General features: G+C 41.7%; 1 protein-coding gene across 3 annotated transcripts in view; it reads left to right on the top strand.

The window, feature by feature from the left end:
- The window catches only part of LOC122799824 (serine/threonine-protein kinase 32A-like), a 1,819,471-nt gene that overhangs the window by 1,411,772 nt on the left and 386,483 nt on the right, over positions 1-21,216 (top strand). For all 3 annotated transcript variants that reach the window (XM_044069142.1, XM_044069143.1, XM_044069141.1), the window contains exon 9: positions 1,802-1,918. In XM_044069142.1, coding sequence (XP_043925077.1) covers positions 1,802-1,918 — 117 coding nt within the window. The remainder of the gene's footprint in view (positions 1-1,801; positions 1,919-21,216) is intronic.

Raw genomic sequence — 21,216 nt, 5'->3', positions numbered from 1 at the left:
TAGCTGCTATTGTCTGAATCCTTTTCATGGACCTTCTTTGTCATGGCATAATATGCAACCAGCCCCACTTTATATGGATTTTGCACAAAAGACAAAATAACCGTACTATGCAGTTAAACATGATGAGAGGAAAAACATACATTGCTGCATGCATTGAAATACTTCCCATTTATTAATAGACAGAAGAAATTAAAGGTATGCTTGTCAGGTGAAAAGGCTAGAGACAGAGAAACAGCAATAGAGACAGTGTGTGCATGCAGTGAGTGTATGCGTGTGCGGCTGTGCCTGTGTACTGACATGTGATATATTACCATGTCTAATTTAGTAGTCTCTGCTAGCTAACCATATTGAAAGAAAAAAAATTGCAAGAACAGAAAATAAATGACAAATGAGTAAGACTGTTTAACCAGAGAAAACAAGGAAATAAACATGGCCAGCATTGAATGAAAGTCCACAGTTAAAAGAAGAGCGAGAAAAGTGGTTTGTTTTGGTAGAAGTATCTGTCCAAAACAGAAGACACCCTCTCACCAGAAATGTTACAAATACAGGTAAGCCACAATAGTATATGCATACACATCCCAATACATCTATGCCAGGAACAGACGCATGCTGCTGTTCGGCTCCAGTGCACAAGGTCAGATGTTTGAATTATGCATGTTAGAAGTCAGCAGGAGATGCAAAAAACTGCAGAGCTGCAAACAGAAGGAACATTCTGTTCTTTACATAATAATAGGCTGTATCATCTAAAAATTGTGGAGAGATAAGGCCCTTAGGATGCACAAAATACCTTTTTAGGTATAATGCAACTAGATCACAAAATGCACAGGACATGCAGGATGAACACCCGCAGATGATTACATGGGACGTCTACAGTTAGCAAAAAAGAGGCAAGAACACTGAGGGTACAAAAGATTTTTGGGGATAAGTTGTAGAATATATTCCTGCTCGTCTTATTATTTTTTCATGGTATCTACTACACATCAACTCCTCCTCTTTGCACACTACCTTTATGTGAAACATCTATCTTTTTCATTCCTAGTTGTGAAAATGATATTAAAGCAACAAAGAGTTCAGTTTTCACAGATTACTGTTTTGCAAGTACCATAGATCATTCTGTTGACTAGTTTTATTAAGACTTCTCAACACTGGCTTTTGTTAAGTGGTATACCTTTGGCCAAGGTCGTAGCTAAAAACTGTGCTTGAACGAGCCCACTCACCTGGTTAACATTTTTTTAAATAAATAACCATTGTAATAACCATGAAAACAATTGCAAACAGCAAGGAGGGAAGAAAGAAAGATACACATTGAGTAAAATACATGCCTCATCTGCAGTAGTCACTGCAGAAGTTATCCACTCCTCAGAGGTGAAGGACTCTGTATTTTTGTGTGTGTTGTGTGTATACATTCTGATGGGTGATGGTGTGTTCTTGCTGCAGGAAGCTTATGTATTCATGTCCTACAAGCTCAAGCAAACCGTGTCGAAGCAGCTTCATAGTCTTTTTATGTAGCCCCTATTTATGTTGCCTTTTTGCAGGCCACTTAAGGGACACTGCTGCTGAAATTGCATTTCCTTGTGTACTCAACACTAATCCTGAACTGAGTGCCTATAAAATGACACAGAAACATCTCAAGCAGGTCATAAACTGACTTCCAGTGGTTCCAGTTAAATTACTTCATTTACCCAGATGTTTGGATATTTCTCTTGTATATATGTATCTGTATTAGGTTAAATCACATGTTAGTACACTGAAAGTACACTGAATAAAGAATTTTTTTTTGTGCATTTTATTTGTGTTCTAGAGACCATATCATATTCGTTCTTCCACGCCTGTTAATGAAATACTCGACATGTTCAGTAAAGCTAACATCAAATATCTCCCTACCTGGTCCAGTGAGATGGTGTCACTCCTAAAGAAGGTAAGAAAAATGTTACATGACTTTTGATAATAATGTTTAAATGTTTAATATCACGTAAATGAAAAGCACAAACACTCAAAATTAATGCTTTATGTTACATATGATGACAATACAGTGGCTTAGTAGCAAGATCTCTCCCTAACAACGTTAGTGTCCTGGGTTCAAGCCTCACCTATGATCACTGTTTATAGAATTTTTTCATGCTGTTTTTATGAATATGTGATTTTTATGTAGAATTCTAGTTTCCTCCTACCTTCCTAAAACATAATTATTGTTTGATTACATTAAACTGTCTGACTATAGGATAATTGGCTGAATGGCCACACCATTTCATTGAAAGGCAACTCATTCAAAATGACTGAAAGACCATTTCACTAATTGACATTTTATTGAATTCCAAAGGATTTATAAATCATACATATAAAATTCAAAGGGAATTTCAAAATGAGTTTTTGCATGGGGAAATCTGACCTCTACTCCTATGCGAAAGTTTTTTGCCCCCACAACCTCCTTACTTAAATATATTAACTCTACATGCATAAAGATGCCATAAAAAGTGAAAATACCAGACAGAGAAAATTACTGTTAGCTCACAAATTTGTGCCACACTAGCTAGTGATTATGTGTAGGTGATACTAATCACCAGATGAAGCTTCTTCATCTACGTACGTATATTCTACTCCTGCAGGACAGAACTAAATGTATCTATGCTATATTCAGCTAAATGGGCTTTCTGGTCACTCAGCTCAAAGATTTTCATTGATTTCAGCACACTGATCTTTTAGTGAACTGGACACTCACTCAAATGCCACTCAAATGGTACTTGTAGATAGGCAAAAGTGCTTTAGACTCCTGAGTTTACTATTTTGCCTACTTGTATCAGTTTTCTGTTATATCATTAGAGTCACCGTACCCAATTCTTATCTCTAAGTTTTTATAATGAACCTCACCAGGCTCAGGTTGTGGACCCGAAGGCTATAGTGCCTTCCTTTCTTGATTCGATTCTTCACTTCCTATAAGTTAGCTCCTGCGTCTCACATCGAAATGAGGTCAGTGAAGTCTCTTTTCAAGATTTACACATAAATGCTACCCTCCTATTACAGGCTGAACTCTGCACAGTTTCACTATGTATGAATATTGGCAGTGGACCTATCTCCATGTGACACCTAATTCTTCCTTGTACAATAACAACAATCTGTGACTGAATCTATACTTGCCTCTTTTATAGGCAGATTGCATCATTTGTCATAATATAGAGCACACTGGAATAAGAGTCAGTCGTATTAAACCCTTTTCAGTTCACTGTGATAAAATGTTACAAGTTATCTTAGACCTAACACATGCAGAGACCTTACATGGTACACTACTTAAAACTGATATATAACTAGATATATTAATTCTTTCATGGAAATTGTGGCACATTACCTGAAATAATGGATACAAGTGTTCACAAATAAATAACAAAGAGTTTTACCTTTCAGCCCTGAGTCAAGAATAATGCTTATTCTATAAACAGTGCTGGGAGACTGACTACAAAGTTTTTCAAATCAGTCTCTCAAAATAAAGGAAACTTCATATTTTATACCCTATCTTATCAATTGCATGCATGAAGAATTCTGACATTAAATAGCTTTTAACAAATAACATTTTTAAATATTTTATGCCCTCATGATCCTCGCTCAGAGCTTCACATGAACACTTGACAAATATGCCTTTTTAAAACATAGACCACCTGATCTAAAAATTTATCTTCTGACTTTGTAACATTCCGTACGAGTACATACTGTCTTACAGACATCCTTGCAATGATTCATCCCCCAGCCTGAGAAGGCCAGAGCATACACTTTTAACATTCTGAAACCAGACTCTTTAAACATAGTATAATATAACAACATCCCTTAACTCCTTCAGCACTTACTTTGATTCAGTTACCTGTCAGTACACTATAATTTACTAATAAAGATAATGCAGTTGTTAGGCGCTTAAAATATAAAGCTCGAACTTATGTGAAACTATATTGTGCATAATCATGCATATATTTTACCTTTTGATTTTAACATAAACATATTTTAAACATTTTATTTAACTCATTTGTGAAGAAACTGCAAGTTAATATGCATTTTGTGAAAAATAATCATGAGACATATTATTTTCCATAACAGTTCTCCCCCATTTGACACTATCGGTGTCACACTGCACACACAAATATATTTTAATTCTTCTTAACTTGATAAAATACGCTTCAGCATCATAGTACTCATCATCTACAGTGACCGAATTTTCATTTACCTTAAATTCATTATCAGATACTTTTATAAGTGGCATTTCACATGCACCTGAGGTTAAACATTTTGTAATTACAGCCTTTAGAACAGAAAATATTAAAACAACTAAAAGAATACCAATTATTGCAATGACGCCTTGTAATATACTAGTTCTGAGATTACCAAATATACTGCCCAACCATCCAAAAAGTGTCCACTACTTAGATGTGCTGTCCAGGTCCTTGGCCCTCTGCTCCATGAAGTTGTCCAACTTTTCTTGTTCATCATGATAGTCACTAATATAAGAATAACAGTGACTTCTTATAAGGGCGCATGACCCCCTAGCATTATGTTGAGTGCCAGCCAATTTTGTAATACCACAGTTCGAATTTCAGTCATTTCTTGATTTGCCATCCTGATGTGATGTGAAGTATGATTTGCTACCTCCTGAAGAATTTGAGCAAGTATGGTGTTTTGGGGCATTGTCCTTTGTACTCCATACCCAGGAGTAAAGACTGAAAATACTTGTTCTGCCCAGTGAATTGCCCATTTATATCTCAGTCTGCCTGCTGGATGGTTCTCGAAATGTTGAATAGCAGGAGTGATATAGCCCACAAAACAACACCCACATCAGTTTGTATGCAACCAGGGGTAGGCACGATCACCACAAATGTAGTAATGATCCTCTGTCATGCCAGTGCTACACCCCCAGTCGTAGCTTTTTAGGTGTAAAGAGTTCAACATACTTTCATGTCTAGTGCCATTGCATCTGCTGGTTCCCATTGGTACAGTCCCATTTTTGGCATAACATGTGTCTCCACGATTTGTTATTGCAAGCTGGAGACACACAACTTTTGAAAGGTCAGTCATGTTATACCAAGTTAGCTTAGTGTCACTAAGATCCTTTTCAAATGTCACCTGTAATGCGGGGATTGGAATCATGGAAATCCCTGCCTTAGAATGATGAGGTATATGCAAACATACCCAACAGTTTGTCATATTTAAGCCCAGAGTATATTGTCAAAGAATCAACAGGAAACCATTTTCTCTTGACTAGTTTATAAAAGGAAACAGCAACAAAAACAAAGCAAAAGTACCCCCATCACTAGATTCATCATGGACTGCTGTCTGAGTTAATTTTCATTTTTAATCCTTCACTGGGGCAGATGATTTATCCTTTGCACTTCGATCTTTCTTTACTGACAAAGATGATTTGTCTGGGGCCCCCACACAGCAAGGCTTCTTGCAGTGTGATGAATGCATCCATGTTGGTGGGTCCTGCACAGCGAATGGCAGTGAAAGTTGTAAGTAGCACCTGGAAAGGGTCTTTCCACTTTGGACTCAGTTCTTTCTATGGAAAGTTTTAATGTAAACCCAATCACCGGGCTGCAGTTGATAACAGGGCTGGTCAGGAGGTTTAAGAAGAGCTTTTGTACAGTTCTGAGATACTGCTTCAAGAAATGAATATGTTTTGTGCAGTAAGACAATATAGCATTATCCGTTATTTGACACAGGAGGAGTAGCTGGAAGGGCCAGGGGTCTTCCCATTAATATTTCATTGGGGCTCAATCTCTTTGCAGTATGTAATGTACTTTTCATACTCATTAAAGCTAAGGGAAGTGTCTCTAGCCATTTAAGGTTTGTTTCAGCACAAATCTTTAAAATCTTATTTTAATGGTCCTATTAACCCTCTGTACTAATCCAGATGAATATTGTAGGTTGGGACAGTGAAGACTCAATTTAGTATTAAAAGTCTTGCATAGCTGTTTAGTCAGGGAATTGTTAAAATGAGTTTCCTGGACACCGTTGATAGTACAAGGTACACTAAATCTAGGTATACATTGAAGTACAAGCTTCTTAACAACTGTTACTGAATCTACTTTGTGCATGGGTAAGCTTCCACCCATGCAGAAAACATGCAAACCAAAAACAATATAAACTGTAAATTATGGACCTTTGGCATCTGGACAAAGTCCAGCTGCACATTAACAAAAGTTCACCAAGATGGTGGTAAGCATGCAGCTTTAACATTCAAGTTTTTGCTAACATTGTATGTCAGACATATTGTACAATTATTAATATACTGAAAAATCAAAGATTAGACTTGAAGTGCATACCAACTTTGGGTAAGTTGATTAAATAAAGCTGTCTTACTGCATGGGCTGGTAAATAATATGGCCTTACCAGGTAAGGTAGCAAGGAGGCAGGTGCCCACCAGTTAGCCTTCTGATATTGCTATAACCCATTGGTGGATTTATTGCATCCAGCCACCTTTGAACTTTTCCCTGTGATATTTCAGCTTGGAAAGCTGTTACTGTCTGAAAATCAAACACACCATCACTGGTAAGGTGTCTTGTAATAACATCACATGAACATTTGCACAAAGTCCTTCTACAATTTGCTTTGCAGCTTGATCTGCCAGATTATTTCCCTTTGAAGCAGTATCTATACCCTTCTGATGGGCACTACATGTAACTATTGCTAATTTGTATAGGTAACAAAAGAGAGTCTTAGCATTCACACCAAAAAATAATTTTTAATCTGAGTTCCTGATGAAGTTAAGTATCCTCTCTGCTTCCAAAGTTGCCCAAAATCATGTACTACACCAAAAGTATAATGACTATCAGTGTAGACATTGGCAACTTTGTCTTTGGCTAACTCACAAGGCCTTTGTAGTGCCACTAACTCAGCTACCTGGGCAGAATGTACATCCTGTAGTCTTTGGAGTAAAACATCATTATTGGTGCAGACAAATATTCCTGCAAACAGATTTCCATTTTGATCTCTTGCACAGGAACCATCCACAAATAGGTCCAGCTTTGGGTATAGGAGTATCCTTTAAATCATTCCTAGGAGAAAGCAGAAAATTGGTCTCACACACACACACACACACACACACACACACACACACACACACACACACACACACACACACACACACACACACACACACACACATCATGCTCTTCACCATCTTCAGCAGTAGGTAACAAAGATGCATGATTTAAAACAGGACAACATATGAGAGAAGTAGATGGATGCTGATTGATTATTCTAAAAGTGTATTAGTTCTGATTTAAGCACTTGGGCTTTGGGACAGTTATTTTACATTAAGAAGGTGTGGTCTGCACTCTTGTGGGAGGAGAGGGTAGATTCTACCCTTCTGAGCTGAGAGTTTCTGGTTAAAGGCATATTGTGCCTGCTTATTTGAATTCTTTCTGAAATTGGTACACCTTGTTTCCTGTAGCATAGACTAAATTCAAACCTGCTGAATCTAGCTTTGTTTGTATAACTTGAGCACTAATCCAGACCATCTTTTTTTGAAGAAGGTTCCCCTGCACCATAGTGGCAGGAGTGTGCAGTTAGAACTTGTCTGATCGAAGATTGCTGGAACGTGGCTCAATTTTTAGCTTTTTATTGGTTAATTGGTTTAAATCAGTTTGCTCATTTGCTACTGTTATATTAAAAAAAATACACTTTATGCATCGCCGCTTAGCTAGGGTTAAACTATTCCCAGCGCCATAAAGTCTGCTCTTCAAAGTTTCCCTTAGAACTAGCCAGCTTTTTAGTTTTAGCACTCAAACCTGTTTCTTTCAGCTCAGCACTTGCTCAGAACTCGTTGTAAGCACCAAATAAGCTACAAATTACTACAGCACTCAACTTTCCTCACTTGTCTAGAGGAAAACAGTTTTTAATACTTAATAAATAAGCACCTATCCAGGCATGTCTAAGGGTCAGCTCCCGGTGTTTTCTCCTGTCTACCTGATTAATCTGGGCATCTTGGGGCAATGCACCAATTGCCTCATGTACACAGACAACCCTCACCTCCAACCACCCAACACTACAACCTGTGATAGATGCACTTATATAGCCAAATTGGAAGCAAAGCTCTCTTCACCCAAGAGTGGACTAGACAGTCAAGAGGAGAAGGTAAACACTTGCACCACACCACACTCATCACATAATCCCTCAAAACCTACACCACCAAAACACACACATAGCAACACATACACATCTACATTTGCCGAGGCTCTCAATAAAAATCTGCTCAAGCAACAGAGACCTCCAAAGCAGAAATACAAGCAACCTCCACCCCCAACACAAATCAAATGACACATAGCCCACAAACTCAGTGTGCCACTCAACCACAGCCCATAAGGCATAACAACGTACCCAGCACTCTAGTCATAGGTGACTCAATAGTCAGGCACACTGATGTTCCACTCACCAGGCTAAACAATGAGAAAATTACTGTCAGCTGCCTGTCGGGTGCCAGGCTAGTTGCTCAGCAAAATGCATCTGAGATTATCAAAGTGCAACTAACTCTGAGCAAGACGGCAATCCAAATTGCAACTTGCTACAGATCCCCCACCATGCCCCAGGATTCCCACTCCTCATTTCTTGATACACTGGAAAATGTTAGGGTACAACCCAACACCCTAATAATGGTCAATTTCAACTACCCAACCATTAACTGGGAAAACTACTCATGTACCAACTCTTTCACTCAACGTTTTTTGGAATTCATAAATTCCAATGGCTTGGATCAACTTATCCACCCCCCACCAGGGGCAGCAATATTCTAGACCTGGTCATTAACAACATGGGCAACTGGTGTTCCACACCAGAGGTACATTCCACGTTGGTCAGATCTGACCACAAGCTAATCAGCCTAGACATCCACATCCCACCCCCACCCCCCATTTGGGAAACCACAGTAAAAAAATTTCTCCAAAGCCAACTTCGCGCTTCTTAAGACAAAAGTGGCAAACTTCATGACACCCATGCAGATGGACAATAGAGGTATGACTTCTGAATCCTACACAAATGCACTTTATAAGTACTTACACAAGTGCATGGATCATGCTATCCCTAACGGAACCAAGATGCTATCCTCCAAAAAAAGGAAGCCAATCTGCTGGTCCCCTGCCATAAAAAAACTCTACAACAGAAGAAAGAAACTGTTGCAAAAAAGAGTAAAATCCCATGGCTGGAGAAACTACCTGGTCAGCCTCAGTAAGAAGCTGAGATCCCTCATAAAATCCTCCAAAGCTAGTTATGAAAACAGAATTGCCACTGATTCTAAAGACAAACACAAAGCATTCCATAGCTATGTCAAGAATATCAATGGCAACACTCAGATCTGCTCTGAGTTACAGCACAATGGCACTAAATATACAGACCCAACTGATATTGCCAGCATCCTGGCAGATAGGTTCAGTGCTAACTTTGCCCCCCTCACCCACTAAAAGGCCCATCTCTATACCAGAAGAATGCAAAGTTCCTGTAAATCCACTGCTGCACAGGTAAAAACTACACTCTCCAAAGCCAAGAACACAGCATCCATGGGACCTGACAACATCCCAGGCTGTGTTCTACATGAACTACAGAATGAACTGGCACCCCATATAAGCACCATGTTCAGTCATAGCCTCTCCTCAGGCTTTGTGCCCACTGAATGGCACACAGTGACAGTTATCCCAGTCCACAAAGGGGGAGCCACCATGGACCCCAGGAACTAATGCCCCATTAGCCTAATGAGCCTGGTCTGCAAGGCCATGGAACATATCATCATGGAACTTATAAACAAAGACATTGGTAATCTCCAAACTCTGGACCCCACCCAGTTTGGGTTTGTAAAAGGCAGACCATGTCTCCTAAACCTGATAGACTTCTTTGAAGCAGTCACCAAAGCCGTAGACTAGGGTAAGGTGGTTCACACAGCCTATCTAGATCTCGCCAAGGCGTTTGACACAATCCCCCACTCTGGAATTATAGATAAACTCACTAAACTAGGTATAAATCCCTATGTCACAAGATGGGTTGCCAACTGGCTCACTGACAGAACCCACATGTGAAAGCAGCAGACTCCAAATCTGACTTCAGACCAGTGACAAGTGGAGTACCATAGGGTTCAATCCTGGCTCCTCTCCTGTTTGGTATCTACTTTTCTGAAGTACAGGCTAACACAGAAGGTCTTTGGCTAATGAAGTTCGCAGATGACTGCAAACTAGGAGCCATAATTGAAACTCCTAATGATGTGGACCTCCTACAAAAGGCCCTCACTGAGACAGATGCCTGGTGTCAAAGCCATGGCTTCAGGCTCAATGCCAAAAAGAGCATTGTCATCCCCTTGGCAAAAACTCTTTACCTATGAGCTACCACATAAGTGGTAGTCTACTTAACACCGAAAGTGTGATAAGCTACCTTGGGACACAGGTGGACAGTAGTCTCTCCTTTGATAATCACATCGCTACAGTAGTCAGGAAATCCTTCTACGTGGCACACCTCATCACAAAAGGTTTCTCATCCAGGAAAAAAAGAGGTAATTGTTCCCCTCTACTCATCACTCATTAGACCCATTATAGAGTACAGTGCCCCTTTTATTATGTACCTCACAAGACATCTACAACAACTGAAAAGGCTGCAGAAATATCTCACAAAGAGGATTCCTGGCCTCAAACAGATGCCCTACGCAGACCGTCTCAAAAAAATCCAGCTTTACTCTGTCGCATATCGCTTACTCAGAGGCGATCTCTGCCTAACATACAAAGCTAAGTCAAACCCAGAGCTGCTGGACATGCTCCACCTAAAGAAATCCCAATCCCTATGAGCTACACGCTCTAGGGACCAAAACCTTGTCACCACAATAAACAGAACATGGTGGAGGGATAGATTCCTGTCCCAGAGACTTCTCATACTCTGAAACAAATTACCTATCTATATCAAACAAAGCTCCTCATTAGCACTCAAGAAAAATCTTGATGATTGGATGGGAAATAGGAAATTCACCCCGGGGATCACCTCTGTGGCTCTGCTCAACAGGGGCATGGGAAAATAATTTTCTTGGATGGCGAAAGCCAGGGTACCTTTTTGGCTAGGCTTGTATAGGCCCTAGGGCTGATAGCCTAGTACCTACTTATGAACCTACCTATGAACATAATGCACACACTCAGGTCACTCCACAACAAGTACAAATATGACTCTGTCATTGTCCATGTTGGTGTGAATGACTTGAGACGTACCTCTCTGGACTGCATGAAAAGAGACATGGAGGAGCTCTCCGATCTTGTAGCCCAGGCAGGTATGACCTAGCCCTGAGTAGCATCCTGCCATCACTCAGAATGATACCACAGTACAAGGACAAAATGATTGACTTCAACAGTTGGCTAAGCTTCTGGTGTCATTCTAAGGGGATCCAGTATCTGTCTGCCTGGGGTGACATGATCAACAGACCACAATGCTTTGCCAAAGATGGCCTGCACCTGTCACCCTTGGGATACCGGATATTGGCTAAGGCTCTTGCCAACCCTATAGTACCTTTTTTTGCAAGGTTCAAATGACAAATTCACCACCATAACAGGTACAAGCAAGCAAAATCTGAGGGTAATGCTACTCGGTGCTAAAAGTCTAAACCTCAAAATGCATTCAATCGAGGCACTCCTTAAAATGGAGAACATCGACATCTGTGCAGTGACAGAGACCTGGTTCAAGGCTCCAGAGAGCACCCCTGCATTACCAGGCTATAATTCATACCACACCTTTCGGCCACCTAACCTGGACCGAAACACTAAAGATGAAGGAGTGTCCATATTCATTAAGGATATCCACAACTCCAGGCTAGATGTTCATCGTGTTTCACTGCTGCAGTCATTACACTTGGGTTATCCTATCATCAGGCGGGCCCGCAGTCGGCCTGAGTTCCAAAGTCTTGGTCCGGCGTCAGTTGCTGTCGCCTCTTCCCTGACGTCAGTGCACCAGGGGTATATAAGAAGCAGCTGACGCCATTTTCTTCAGTCTTTCTTGCCGCGTGGTGTCCGAAGCAAAAGCAGTTCACAAGTGCCGGTCGGCCGACTCCTGAGATTTCAAATTCGATTTCAGAACCAAAGTCTTCAATAAAGCTAAGTACCCCGTTGGGGAAATTTTTTCTTGCCTCAGATCGGTGTCAGAAAAAGTTAATAATTGTATTTCTTGTGGGAAGCAAATACCTCATAAGGATTTTCATTCTTACTGTATTCCATGCCTAGGCCCAGATCACGATGTCACTAGTTGTCGGTTTTGTGCTAGATTTAACAAACGCACTATTAAACGTCGGTTTGATTTTGCTCACCATTACTTTGGTCGAAAGTTTAATTATACAATGCTGTCGGAACAACCGACGACCGGAATGCACAAAAAGCGCAAAGATAAAGATAAGGAAAGGCATCCGAGGCCCAAAACTGATGACGAAGCCTCTTCTAGGCCAGTCGCCGGTACGCCGGTTTTCAGTGACACCCGCTACCTCAAAACCACCGGCCGCGAATGACTCCCACGTGGAGGTGCCTAGGCTTCTGGAGCCTCAAGGTGTTGGGCCAACAGAAATTAACCCTTCATATGGGTCCGGAGCCGCTGAGCAGGCATCGGCTTCTGAGGGTGTTTTCAGGCCTACTCAACTTACCATTACAACTACAGCCAAGACTAAGCCTACACTAAAGACAAAGAAGCAAGTACAGCATTCACCTGGACAGGCCTCCATGCCTAAAAAACAGATGCTCAAGATGGCCGAAGACTTGATAACTCTGATCAGGGGTTCCCATCCCCCTCCTGATAAAAGGCCTAGGCAGGATACAGACTATAATTCCTATGACCAGGTTTCAATATATTCTGATTCCTCTTCAGACCAGGGATATTCTTTACCCCCCTTTGAGGATTCTGATGCTGAAGAATCAATTCCTTCAGCCTCTCCTCCTGAGGATTACTCTTTTGGGGAAACTTTACATACCATGAGGGAGCATTTCCATTGGGAGGGTCAGGATTACTCAGAATCCAAGAAAAGGCTCAGAGACTTTCTTTTGCTGCCTCAGCACAGGCCCCTTGCTATTCTGCCAGTGTTGGACATTGTGGATGATGTGTTCTCTGAATCTAGTTTAAACCCTGATTCTTTATCCCCAGCTCCAGTCAAGCCAGACAGATACTACAGAGTCCCTGACTCTCACAAATTTCTTTATAAAAACCCTGTTGCAGATCCAGAAACTATTTCCCAAGGTCCCAAAGGGGTTAAGGCTTCCATGGCTAAGAATCCAGTTCCCTCGGATAGGGACTCTAGAGCATTAGACAGATGGGGAAAGAAAGTTTACACCTCTGCAACTGTAGCAGTGAGGGCTCTAAATTGCCAGTTTCACATGCTTAAGTATCAACAATACTTACTATCTCAATTAAAACAGAAAATGAATACAAATGCAGAACAACCTGACTATAAGAAAATGCAGGATTTATTGCATGCAGCTGAACAACTGGGAAAGCATACTTTGCAATGTGGTTTTGATTCATTAGAAGCTTCTTGTAGAGCAGCAGTTACAGGATCTATGATTCAAAGGCATGCTTGGTTAAAAGAACAAGGTTTACCAGATCATGTTAAGGCAAAATTATTGGATGCTCCTTTGCAGCAAGATAATTTATTTGATATTAAGGCAGAAGAGGTATTAAAGAAAATGGAGGATAAGGCAAAATCTATGCAAACAGTGAAGGATTTCTTACAGGTACAGCCACCACGATTTAGCAGAAATTGGCCTACAAAGGATTGGTCCTTTCCAGTGTCAGACAGGCCACAAAGAGGCAGATACAGATGCCCAAGAGGCAGATCTCAGCCACAAGGTTCTTACAGACCATGACAGTGGGGTGCTTCAAACCCAGAACAAGGTGAGGATAAGTCACACCCTTACAGGAAACAGTCCCAATGACTTCCCCATTCCAGTGCCAAACTATTCCCTTTTGGCAGCTCCCTTAGGGGGGAAACTAGCACTTTTTTCTCAGAACTGGCAAGCAATCACTCAAGACAAATGGGTGCTGAATATTGTGTCTCAGTGTTACAGGTTCCACTTTCACACTTTTCCAAGGCTAAAAGGAATGCCAGACCTGCCACAAAATCAATGGGCAGAGGCACAAAAACAAAGTACAGCTCTCATGGACATGAGAGCTATTCAAAAAGTACCACAGCAGGAAAAAGGACAAGGATTTTACTCAAGACTCTTCCTAGTACCCATTAAGGACAAAGCCTGGAGACCCATTCTGGACCTCTCCACTCTAAATACTTACCTGGATGTTCCGAAATTCAAAATGCTGACACTACAACAGCTCCTTCCCATGTTGGGCAAGAAAGCTTGGCTTGTTACTTTGGACCTCAAAGAGGCATGCCTGCATGCCCCTATCAGACAAAATTGCAGAAGATACCTCAGATTCATAGCTGGTTCAATGCACTACCAATTCTCTGCACTGCCCTTTGGCTTATCTACTGCGCCCAGGGTCTTTACCAAGTGCCTGGCACCAATAATTGCATTTTGCAGACAAAAAGGAATTCAAATATATCCATATCTGGACGACTGCCTGATTCAAGCAGAGAGCAAGGACATTCTTCTACAGCATCTGGCATTTGTAAAAAGATTGTTAAGTTGCCTAGGGTACACAGTAAATGAAAAGAAATCAAAACTAGTGCCCTCACAAGAGATGACATTCCTGGGTGCCAGCTTAAATACAACGGCCCAGATGGCTTATCTCACGCCAGACAAACAAGGACAACTGACTCACTATTTTCAATTGATGGCAACAAAGTCCCAACTCCCTGCAAGAAAAATTCTGCAGGCCTTGGGATTCATGGCATCCTGCATACTACTAATTCCATATGCAAGACTGCATATGAGGAAATTACAATGGTACCTAAAAAGTGTTTGGTCTCAAAATTCTCACAGCTTGGAGACAGTAATACCTCTAATTCCCTGCCTACAACAGGAGTTTTGATGGTAGGCACAGGCATGTCACCTTAACAAGGGTCAGCCTTTCACTCTTCCCACAGCCAGGCAGACTATAACAACAGACGCCTCGGATTACGCCTGGGGAGCACACATGGCAGGAAAATGTATTCAGGGCAAATGGACCACAGAACAAATGCCTCTTCACATCAGTCAAAAAGAGATGTTGGCTGTACAAAATGCCCTAACAGCTTTCAAGGACCTTCTGCATCCAGGACAATTATTATTAAGGACAGACAACACCACAGTGATGTAGTACATAAACAAGCAAGGGGGCACTCATTCTTACCCCCTATGCAGGCAAGCCATGACCTTGTGGAACACAGCTATAACTTATCAAGTTCATCTGAAAGCACAATTCCTGCCAGGAAAGATAAATACTCTGGCAGACGACCTAAGCAGAAACATCATGGATCCTCACGAGTGGAAATTAAATCCACAAGTTTTTAGCATAATAATGCAAAATTGGCTGTGCTCGGACATAGATCTCTTTGCCTCCCCACTGAATTGCCAACTACAAAAATTCTGCACAAGGACTTATCACACACAAGCATGGAAAGTGGATGCTCTTTCGTTCAGCTGGAAAAGCCTAAGCGTTTATGCCTTCCCACCACTGCCTCTCCTTTCAAAGGTACTCCTAAAAGCCAGACAAGACAAACCACAGATGATTCTGATTGCCCCAGACTGGCCACACCAGCATTGGTACTCAATCTTAAAGAACGTAGCTCAAGGTCCACCTTGGATTTTGCCTCAAATTCCACACCTTCTGACTCAGCAAAACAATCAGATACTGCACAGTCAGCTCAAAACCTTAAACCTGGCTGCATGGCAGATTCATTAGCCAAACAGACAACTTCTCTCTCTAAAGCTGTTATGGATGTTATTTTGGAGGCCAGGAGGCCTAGCACCAGGAAATCTTATGCAGAAAAGTGGAAGAGATTCTGTGCTTGGAACCATGCTCAAAACCTTGATCCTCTGGTACCTAACATTCCTCAGATACTACAATACTTGACTGAGATGCTGGACAAAGGACTATCCTTCTCATCCATTAAGATTCACGCTTCTGCCATCTCGGCTCATTACAACACAGATCCTCCTATTTTTTCTCACCCTTTGCTAAAACAGTACCTCAGAGGGGCTAAAAACATAAGACCGCACCGGAGAGCACCAACACCAACTTGGGACCTCAATTTCATTTTGGAAAAGCTCACTTTGCCTCCTTTTGAACCAGCCAACTCAGTAGAGTTAAAATATATATCATGGAAAACTGCTCTGCTTCTGGCAATAACCTCAGCACGAAGAGTCTCAGAACTGCAGGCACTAATGGCAGTGGAGCCTTTTATCATTTTTCACCAAGACAGGGTTTCTTTAAGAACAAACCCTACCTTTATGCCTAAGGTGGTTTCCAGTGTGGCTCTTAACCAATCTATTCACTTGTCAGCATTTTATCCAAATCCCCAAAATAAAGGGGAGAGACTTCTACATTCCTTGGACATACACAGGCAATTGCACTTCTACTTGGACAAAACAAAAGCTTTCAGAAAATCTGAACAATTGTTTGTAGCATATGCTGCAGGATCACAGGGAAAGGCTATTTCAAAGCAGACCATTTCAAAGTGGATAGGACACTGTATCCAGCTCTGCTACACACAAAATGGGAAACCTGTACCTAGTAATATTAAACCACATTCCACTAGGGCAACTGCCACTTCTACTGCCTTCCTTAGAGGAGTACCTACCAAAGATATCTTGGAAGCTGCAACTTGGAGTTCAGTGCACACCTTTACCAAGCATTACCATTTGCCTCTTTATTCTAGATCCAGAGCTGGCTTTGCCACTGCAGTGCTGCAGGGCCTCATAGCCACACCAAATCCTCTATAGAGCCAGCCACCCAAACTCAGCTTTGGGATTCTACCCAAGTGTAATGACTGCAGCAGTGAAACACGATGAACATAGTACAGTTTTGTACCTACCATAAATGTAGATGTTCGAGTGTCTTCACTGCTACAGTCCAGGTTACCCTCCCGCCAGCCCCTCTTTCTTATCTGGGACAAACCTATACTACCTATGTGGTGTATTTGCTGGTTAATGAAGGTTTTATTTTTACCTTTTTTGTATGTTTTATTAGCAATATGTATTGCCTACCATTTTTGGGGGCACCTGACATCTGGGGCAAGAAAAACTGAAGAAAATGGCGTTGGCTGCTTCTTATATACCCCTGGTGCACTGACGTCAGGGAAGAGGTGACAGCAACCGACGCTGGACCAAGACTTTGGAACTCAGGCCGACTGCGGGCCCACCTGACGGCAGGATAACCCAAGTGTAATGACTGCAGCAGTGAAGACACTCGAACATCTACATTTATGGTAGGTACAAAACTGTACTTTGCTCAGCATAATGCATCCGAGATTATCCAAGTGCAACTAACTCTGGGAAAGACCCCAATCCAAGTTTTAACTTGCTACAGATCCCCCACCATGCCCAAGGATTCCCACTCCTCATTTCTTGATACACTGGAAAATATTAGGGTACAACCCAACACCCTAATAATGGGTGATTTCAACTATCCCACCATTATCTGGGAAAACTACTCATGTACCAACTGTTTTGGTCAACATTTTCTGGAATTCATGAATTCCAACACCTTGGATCAACTTATCCACACCCCCACCAGGAGCAGCAATATCCTAGACCTGTCATTACCAACATGGCGACTGGTGTTCCATACCAGAGGTCAATTCCTCATTGGTCAGATCTGACCAGAAACTAATCAGCCTAGACATCCACATCCCATCCCCACCCCCCCAATTAGGGAAACCACCGTAAAAAATTTCTCCAAAGCCAACTTCACACTTCTTAAGACAGAAGTGGCAAACTTCACGACAACCATGCAGACTGAAAATAGAGGTACAACTGCAAATGTAATTTATAAGCACTTACATGAGTGCATGGATCATGCTATCCCTAACAGAACTAAGATGCTATCCTCCAAAAAAGGAAGCCAATCTGCTGGTCCCCTGCCATAAACAAACTGTACAACAGAAGAAAGAAACTGTTGGAAAAAAGAGTAAAATCCCATGACTGGAGGAACTCCCTGGTCAGCCTCAGTAAGAAGCTGAGATCCCTCATAAAATCCTCCAAAGCTAGTTACGAAAACAAAATCACCACTGATTCTAAAGACAACCACAAAGCATTCTATAGCTATGTCAAGAATCTCAATGGCAACACTCAGATCTGCTCTGAGTTACAGCACAATGGCACTAAATATACAGAACCAACTGATGTTGCTAACATCCTGGCAGATAGATTCAGTGCTAACTTTACCCCCCTCTCACCCCCTTAAAGGGCCCATCTCTATACCGGAAGAATGCGTAATCACGGCTGCACAGGTAAAAAAACACACTCTCCAAAGCCAAGGACACAGCATCCATGGGAACTGACAACATCCCAGGCTGTGTTCTACATGAACTACAGAATGAACTGTCACCCCACCTAAGCACCATGTTCATTCATAGCCTCACCTCAGGCTTTGTGCCCACTGAATGGTGCACAGCGACGGTTATCCCACACCACAAAGGGGGAGCCACCATGGAGCCTGGGAACTACTTTCCCATTAGCCTAATGAGCCTGGTCTGCAAGGCTATGGAACGTATCATCATGGAACTTATAAACAAAGACATTGGTAATCTCCAAACTCTGGACCCCACCCAGTTCGGGTTTGTAAAAGGTAGATTATGTCTCCTAAACCTGATTGACTTCTTTGAAGCAGTCACCTAAGCCATAGACGAGGGTAAGGTGGTTCACACAGCCTATCTAGATCTCATCAAGGCTTTTGACACCATCCCCCACTCTGGAATTCTAGATAATTCACTAAACTAGGTATAAATCCCTATGTCACAAGATGGTTTGCCAACTGGCTCACTGACAGAGCCCACACTGTGAAAGTAGCAGACTCAAAATTCGACTTCAGACCAGTGACAAGTGGAGTACCACAGGGTTCAGTCCTGGGTACTCTCCTGTTTGGTATCTACTTTTCTGAAGTACAGGCTAACACAGAAGGTCTTTGGCTAATGAAGTTTGCAGATGACTGCAAACTAGGAGCCATAATTGAAACTCCTAACAATGTGGACATCCTACAAAAGGGCCTCACTGAGACAGATGCCTGGTGTCAAAGCCATGGCCTCAAGCTCAATGCCAAAAAGTGCATTGTCATCCCCTTTGGCAAAAACTCTGCACCCATGAGCTACCACATAGGTGGTAGTCTACTTAACACAGAAAGTGTGATAAGAGACCTTGGGACACAGGTGGACAGTAGTAGATAATCACATCACCACAGAAGTCAGGAAATCCTTCTACGTGGCACACCTCATCACAAAAGGTTTCTCATCCAGGAAAGAAAAGGTCATTGTTCCCCTCTACTCGTCACTCATTAGGCCCATTATAGAGTACAATGCCCCTTTTGGTATGTACCTCATAAGACATCTACAACAACTGGAAAGGCTGCAGAAATACCTCACAAAGAGGATTACTGGCCTCAAACAGATGCCCTATGCAGACCGTCTCAAAAAACTCCAGCTTTACTCCATCGCATATCGCCTACTCAGAGGAGATCTCTGCCTAACACACAAAGCTATGTCAAACCCAGAGCTGTTGGACATGCTCCACTTAAAGAAATCCCAATCCCTCCAACCTACACACTCTAGGGACCTAAACCCTTGTCACCACAATACACAGGACATGCTGGAGGGATAGATTCCTGTCCCAGGGACTTCCCATACTCTGGAACAAACTCCCTGTCTCTATCAAACTAGGGTCCTCGTTAGCACTCTTCAAGAAAAATCTTGATGATTAGATGGGAATTAGGAAATTCACCCCAGGGATCACCTCTGTGTCTCTGCTTGACAGGGGCACAGGAAAATAATTTTCTTGGGTGGCAAAAGCCAGGGTACCTTTTTGGCTAGGCTTGTATTGGCCCTAGGGCCGATAGTCTAGTACCTGCCTATGAACCTATAAGAGTAAGTTCATATTTAGATGTGCAGTTGACAGGGTTGAGTTTTTATGTTAAGTAAGAGAGATGATACAGAATGAGGGACAGCTACTGTAAGATCATGCCAGAGCACTGGTGATTGGGCAAGATCGACTGAAATGGCAGCAGCACCCACCACCCTTAAACATGGTGGAAATCCCTTTGCAAAGGAATCAAGGGCTGTATTATAATAAGCTAATGGACGATAGTTGTCCCCATGTTTCTCTGCAAGCACTCCCTGAGCACATCCATTACTTTCATGACAAAATAAAATGAAAGTCTTTCTATAGTCTGGTAACCGTAAAGCTGGGGCAGTAGCTAAAGCTTGCTTTACATTCTGAAATAAATTTTCTTCTTCACTATCCAAGGGAGGAGCTCTGGTGTATATTGTTTTAAAAAAATTTTGTCAAAGGTTTAGCAATTTCTGCATAGTTAGAAATCCACTGTCTGCAATATCCTGTCATACCTAAGAAAGATCTAAGTTGACGCTCAGTAATTGGACGTGGGGCTTTAGCTATTGCCATAGTTGTAATTATTTCTTGACACCTTCTGTCCTTTTCCTGCAAGAATGGTTAAACTTTGTAGAGTATTCTGCTGACAGTGCTGAAAAGAATCAGATGCTATTAGTAAATCATCTACATATTGCACTAACCCAGACCCACCTGGTAATATCACATCTTCCAAATCTTTTTTTTTTTAGAATTTGAGAAAATAATGAAGGAGATTCAGTGTATCCTTGTGGCAACTGTGTCCATGTGTACTGCTGTTCATTATAAGTAAAAGCAAACAGAAACTGAGTTTCGGGGTGGATAGGTATTGAAAAGAATGCTGAACACCGATCTATCACAGAAAAATATTTTGCTGTAGGTGGCATGCAACTCAGTACTCTTGCTGGATTTGGAACCACAGAAAAAGTTGGTGATTCTGCATTGTTTACAGCCCTGAAATCTTACACAAATCTATAAGTATCCTTTCCTGGCTTTTTCACAGGGAGAACAGGAGTGTTACAAGGCCTTTTAGCTGACACTGTTATTCCTTGTTGTATCGAGCATTGAATTACAGGTTTGATTCCCTGCCCTGCTTCTGTTTCAGTGGATGCCGCAGAACTCTGGGGAGAGATTATGATGGATTCAGTTTTATTTTTACTGGTTCTGCAGATTTTAATATACCTACTTCATTAGCATCTTTACCCCGTAAGTTAGCAGGTTTTCAGCTGTATATATG

This window comes from Protopterus annectens, chromosome 4.part0 (genome assembly GCF_019279795.1).
Source record: "Protopterus annectens isolate FY-2018-M chromosome 4.part0, PAN1.0, whole genome shotgun sequence".
NCBI classification, from domain to species: Eukaryota; Metazoa; Chordata; order Ceratodontiformes; family Protopteridae; genus Protopterus; species Protopterus annectens.
The sequence above is the reverse complement of the archived record's forward strand: the minus strand, read 5'-3'. Positions and strand labels throughout refer to the sequence as shown.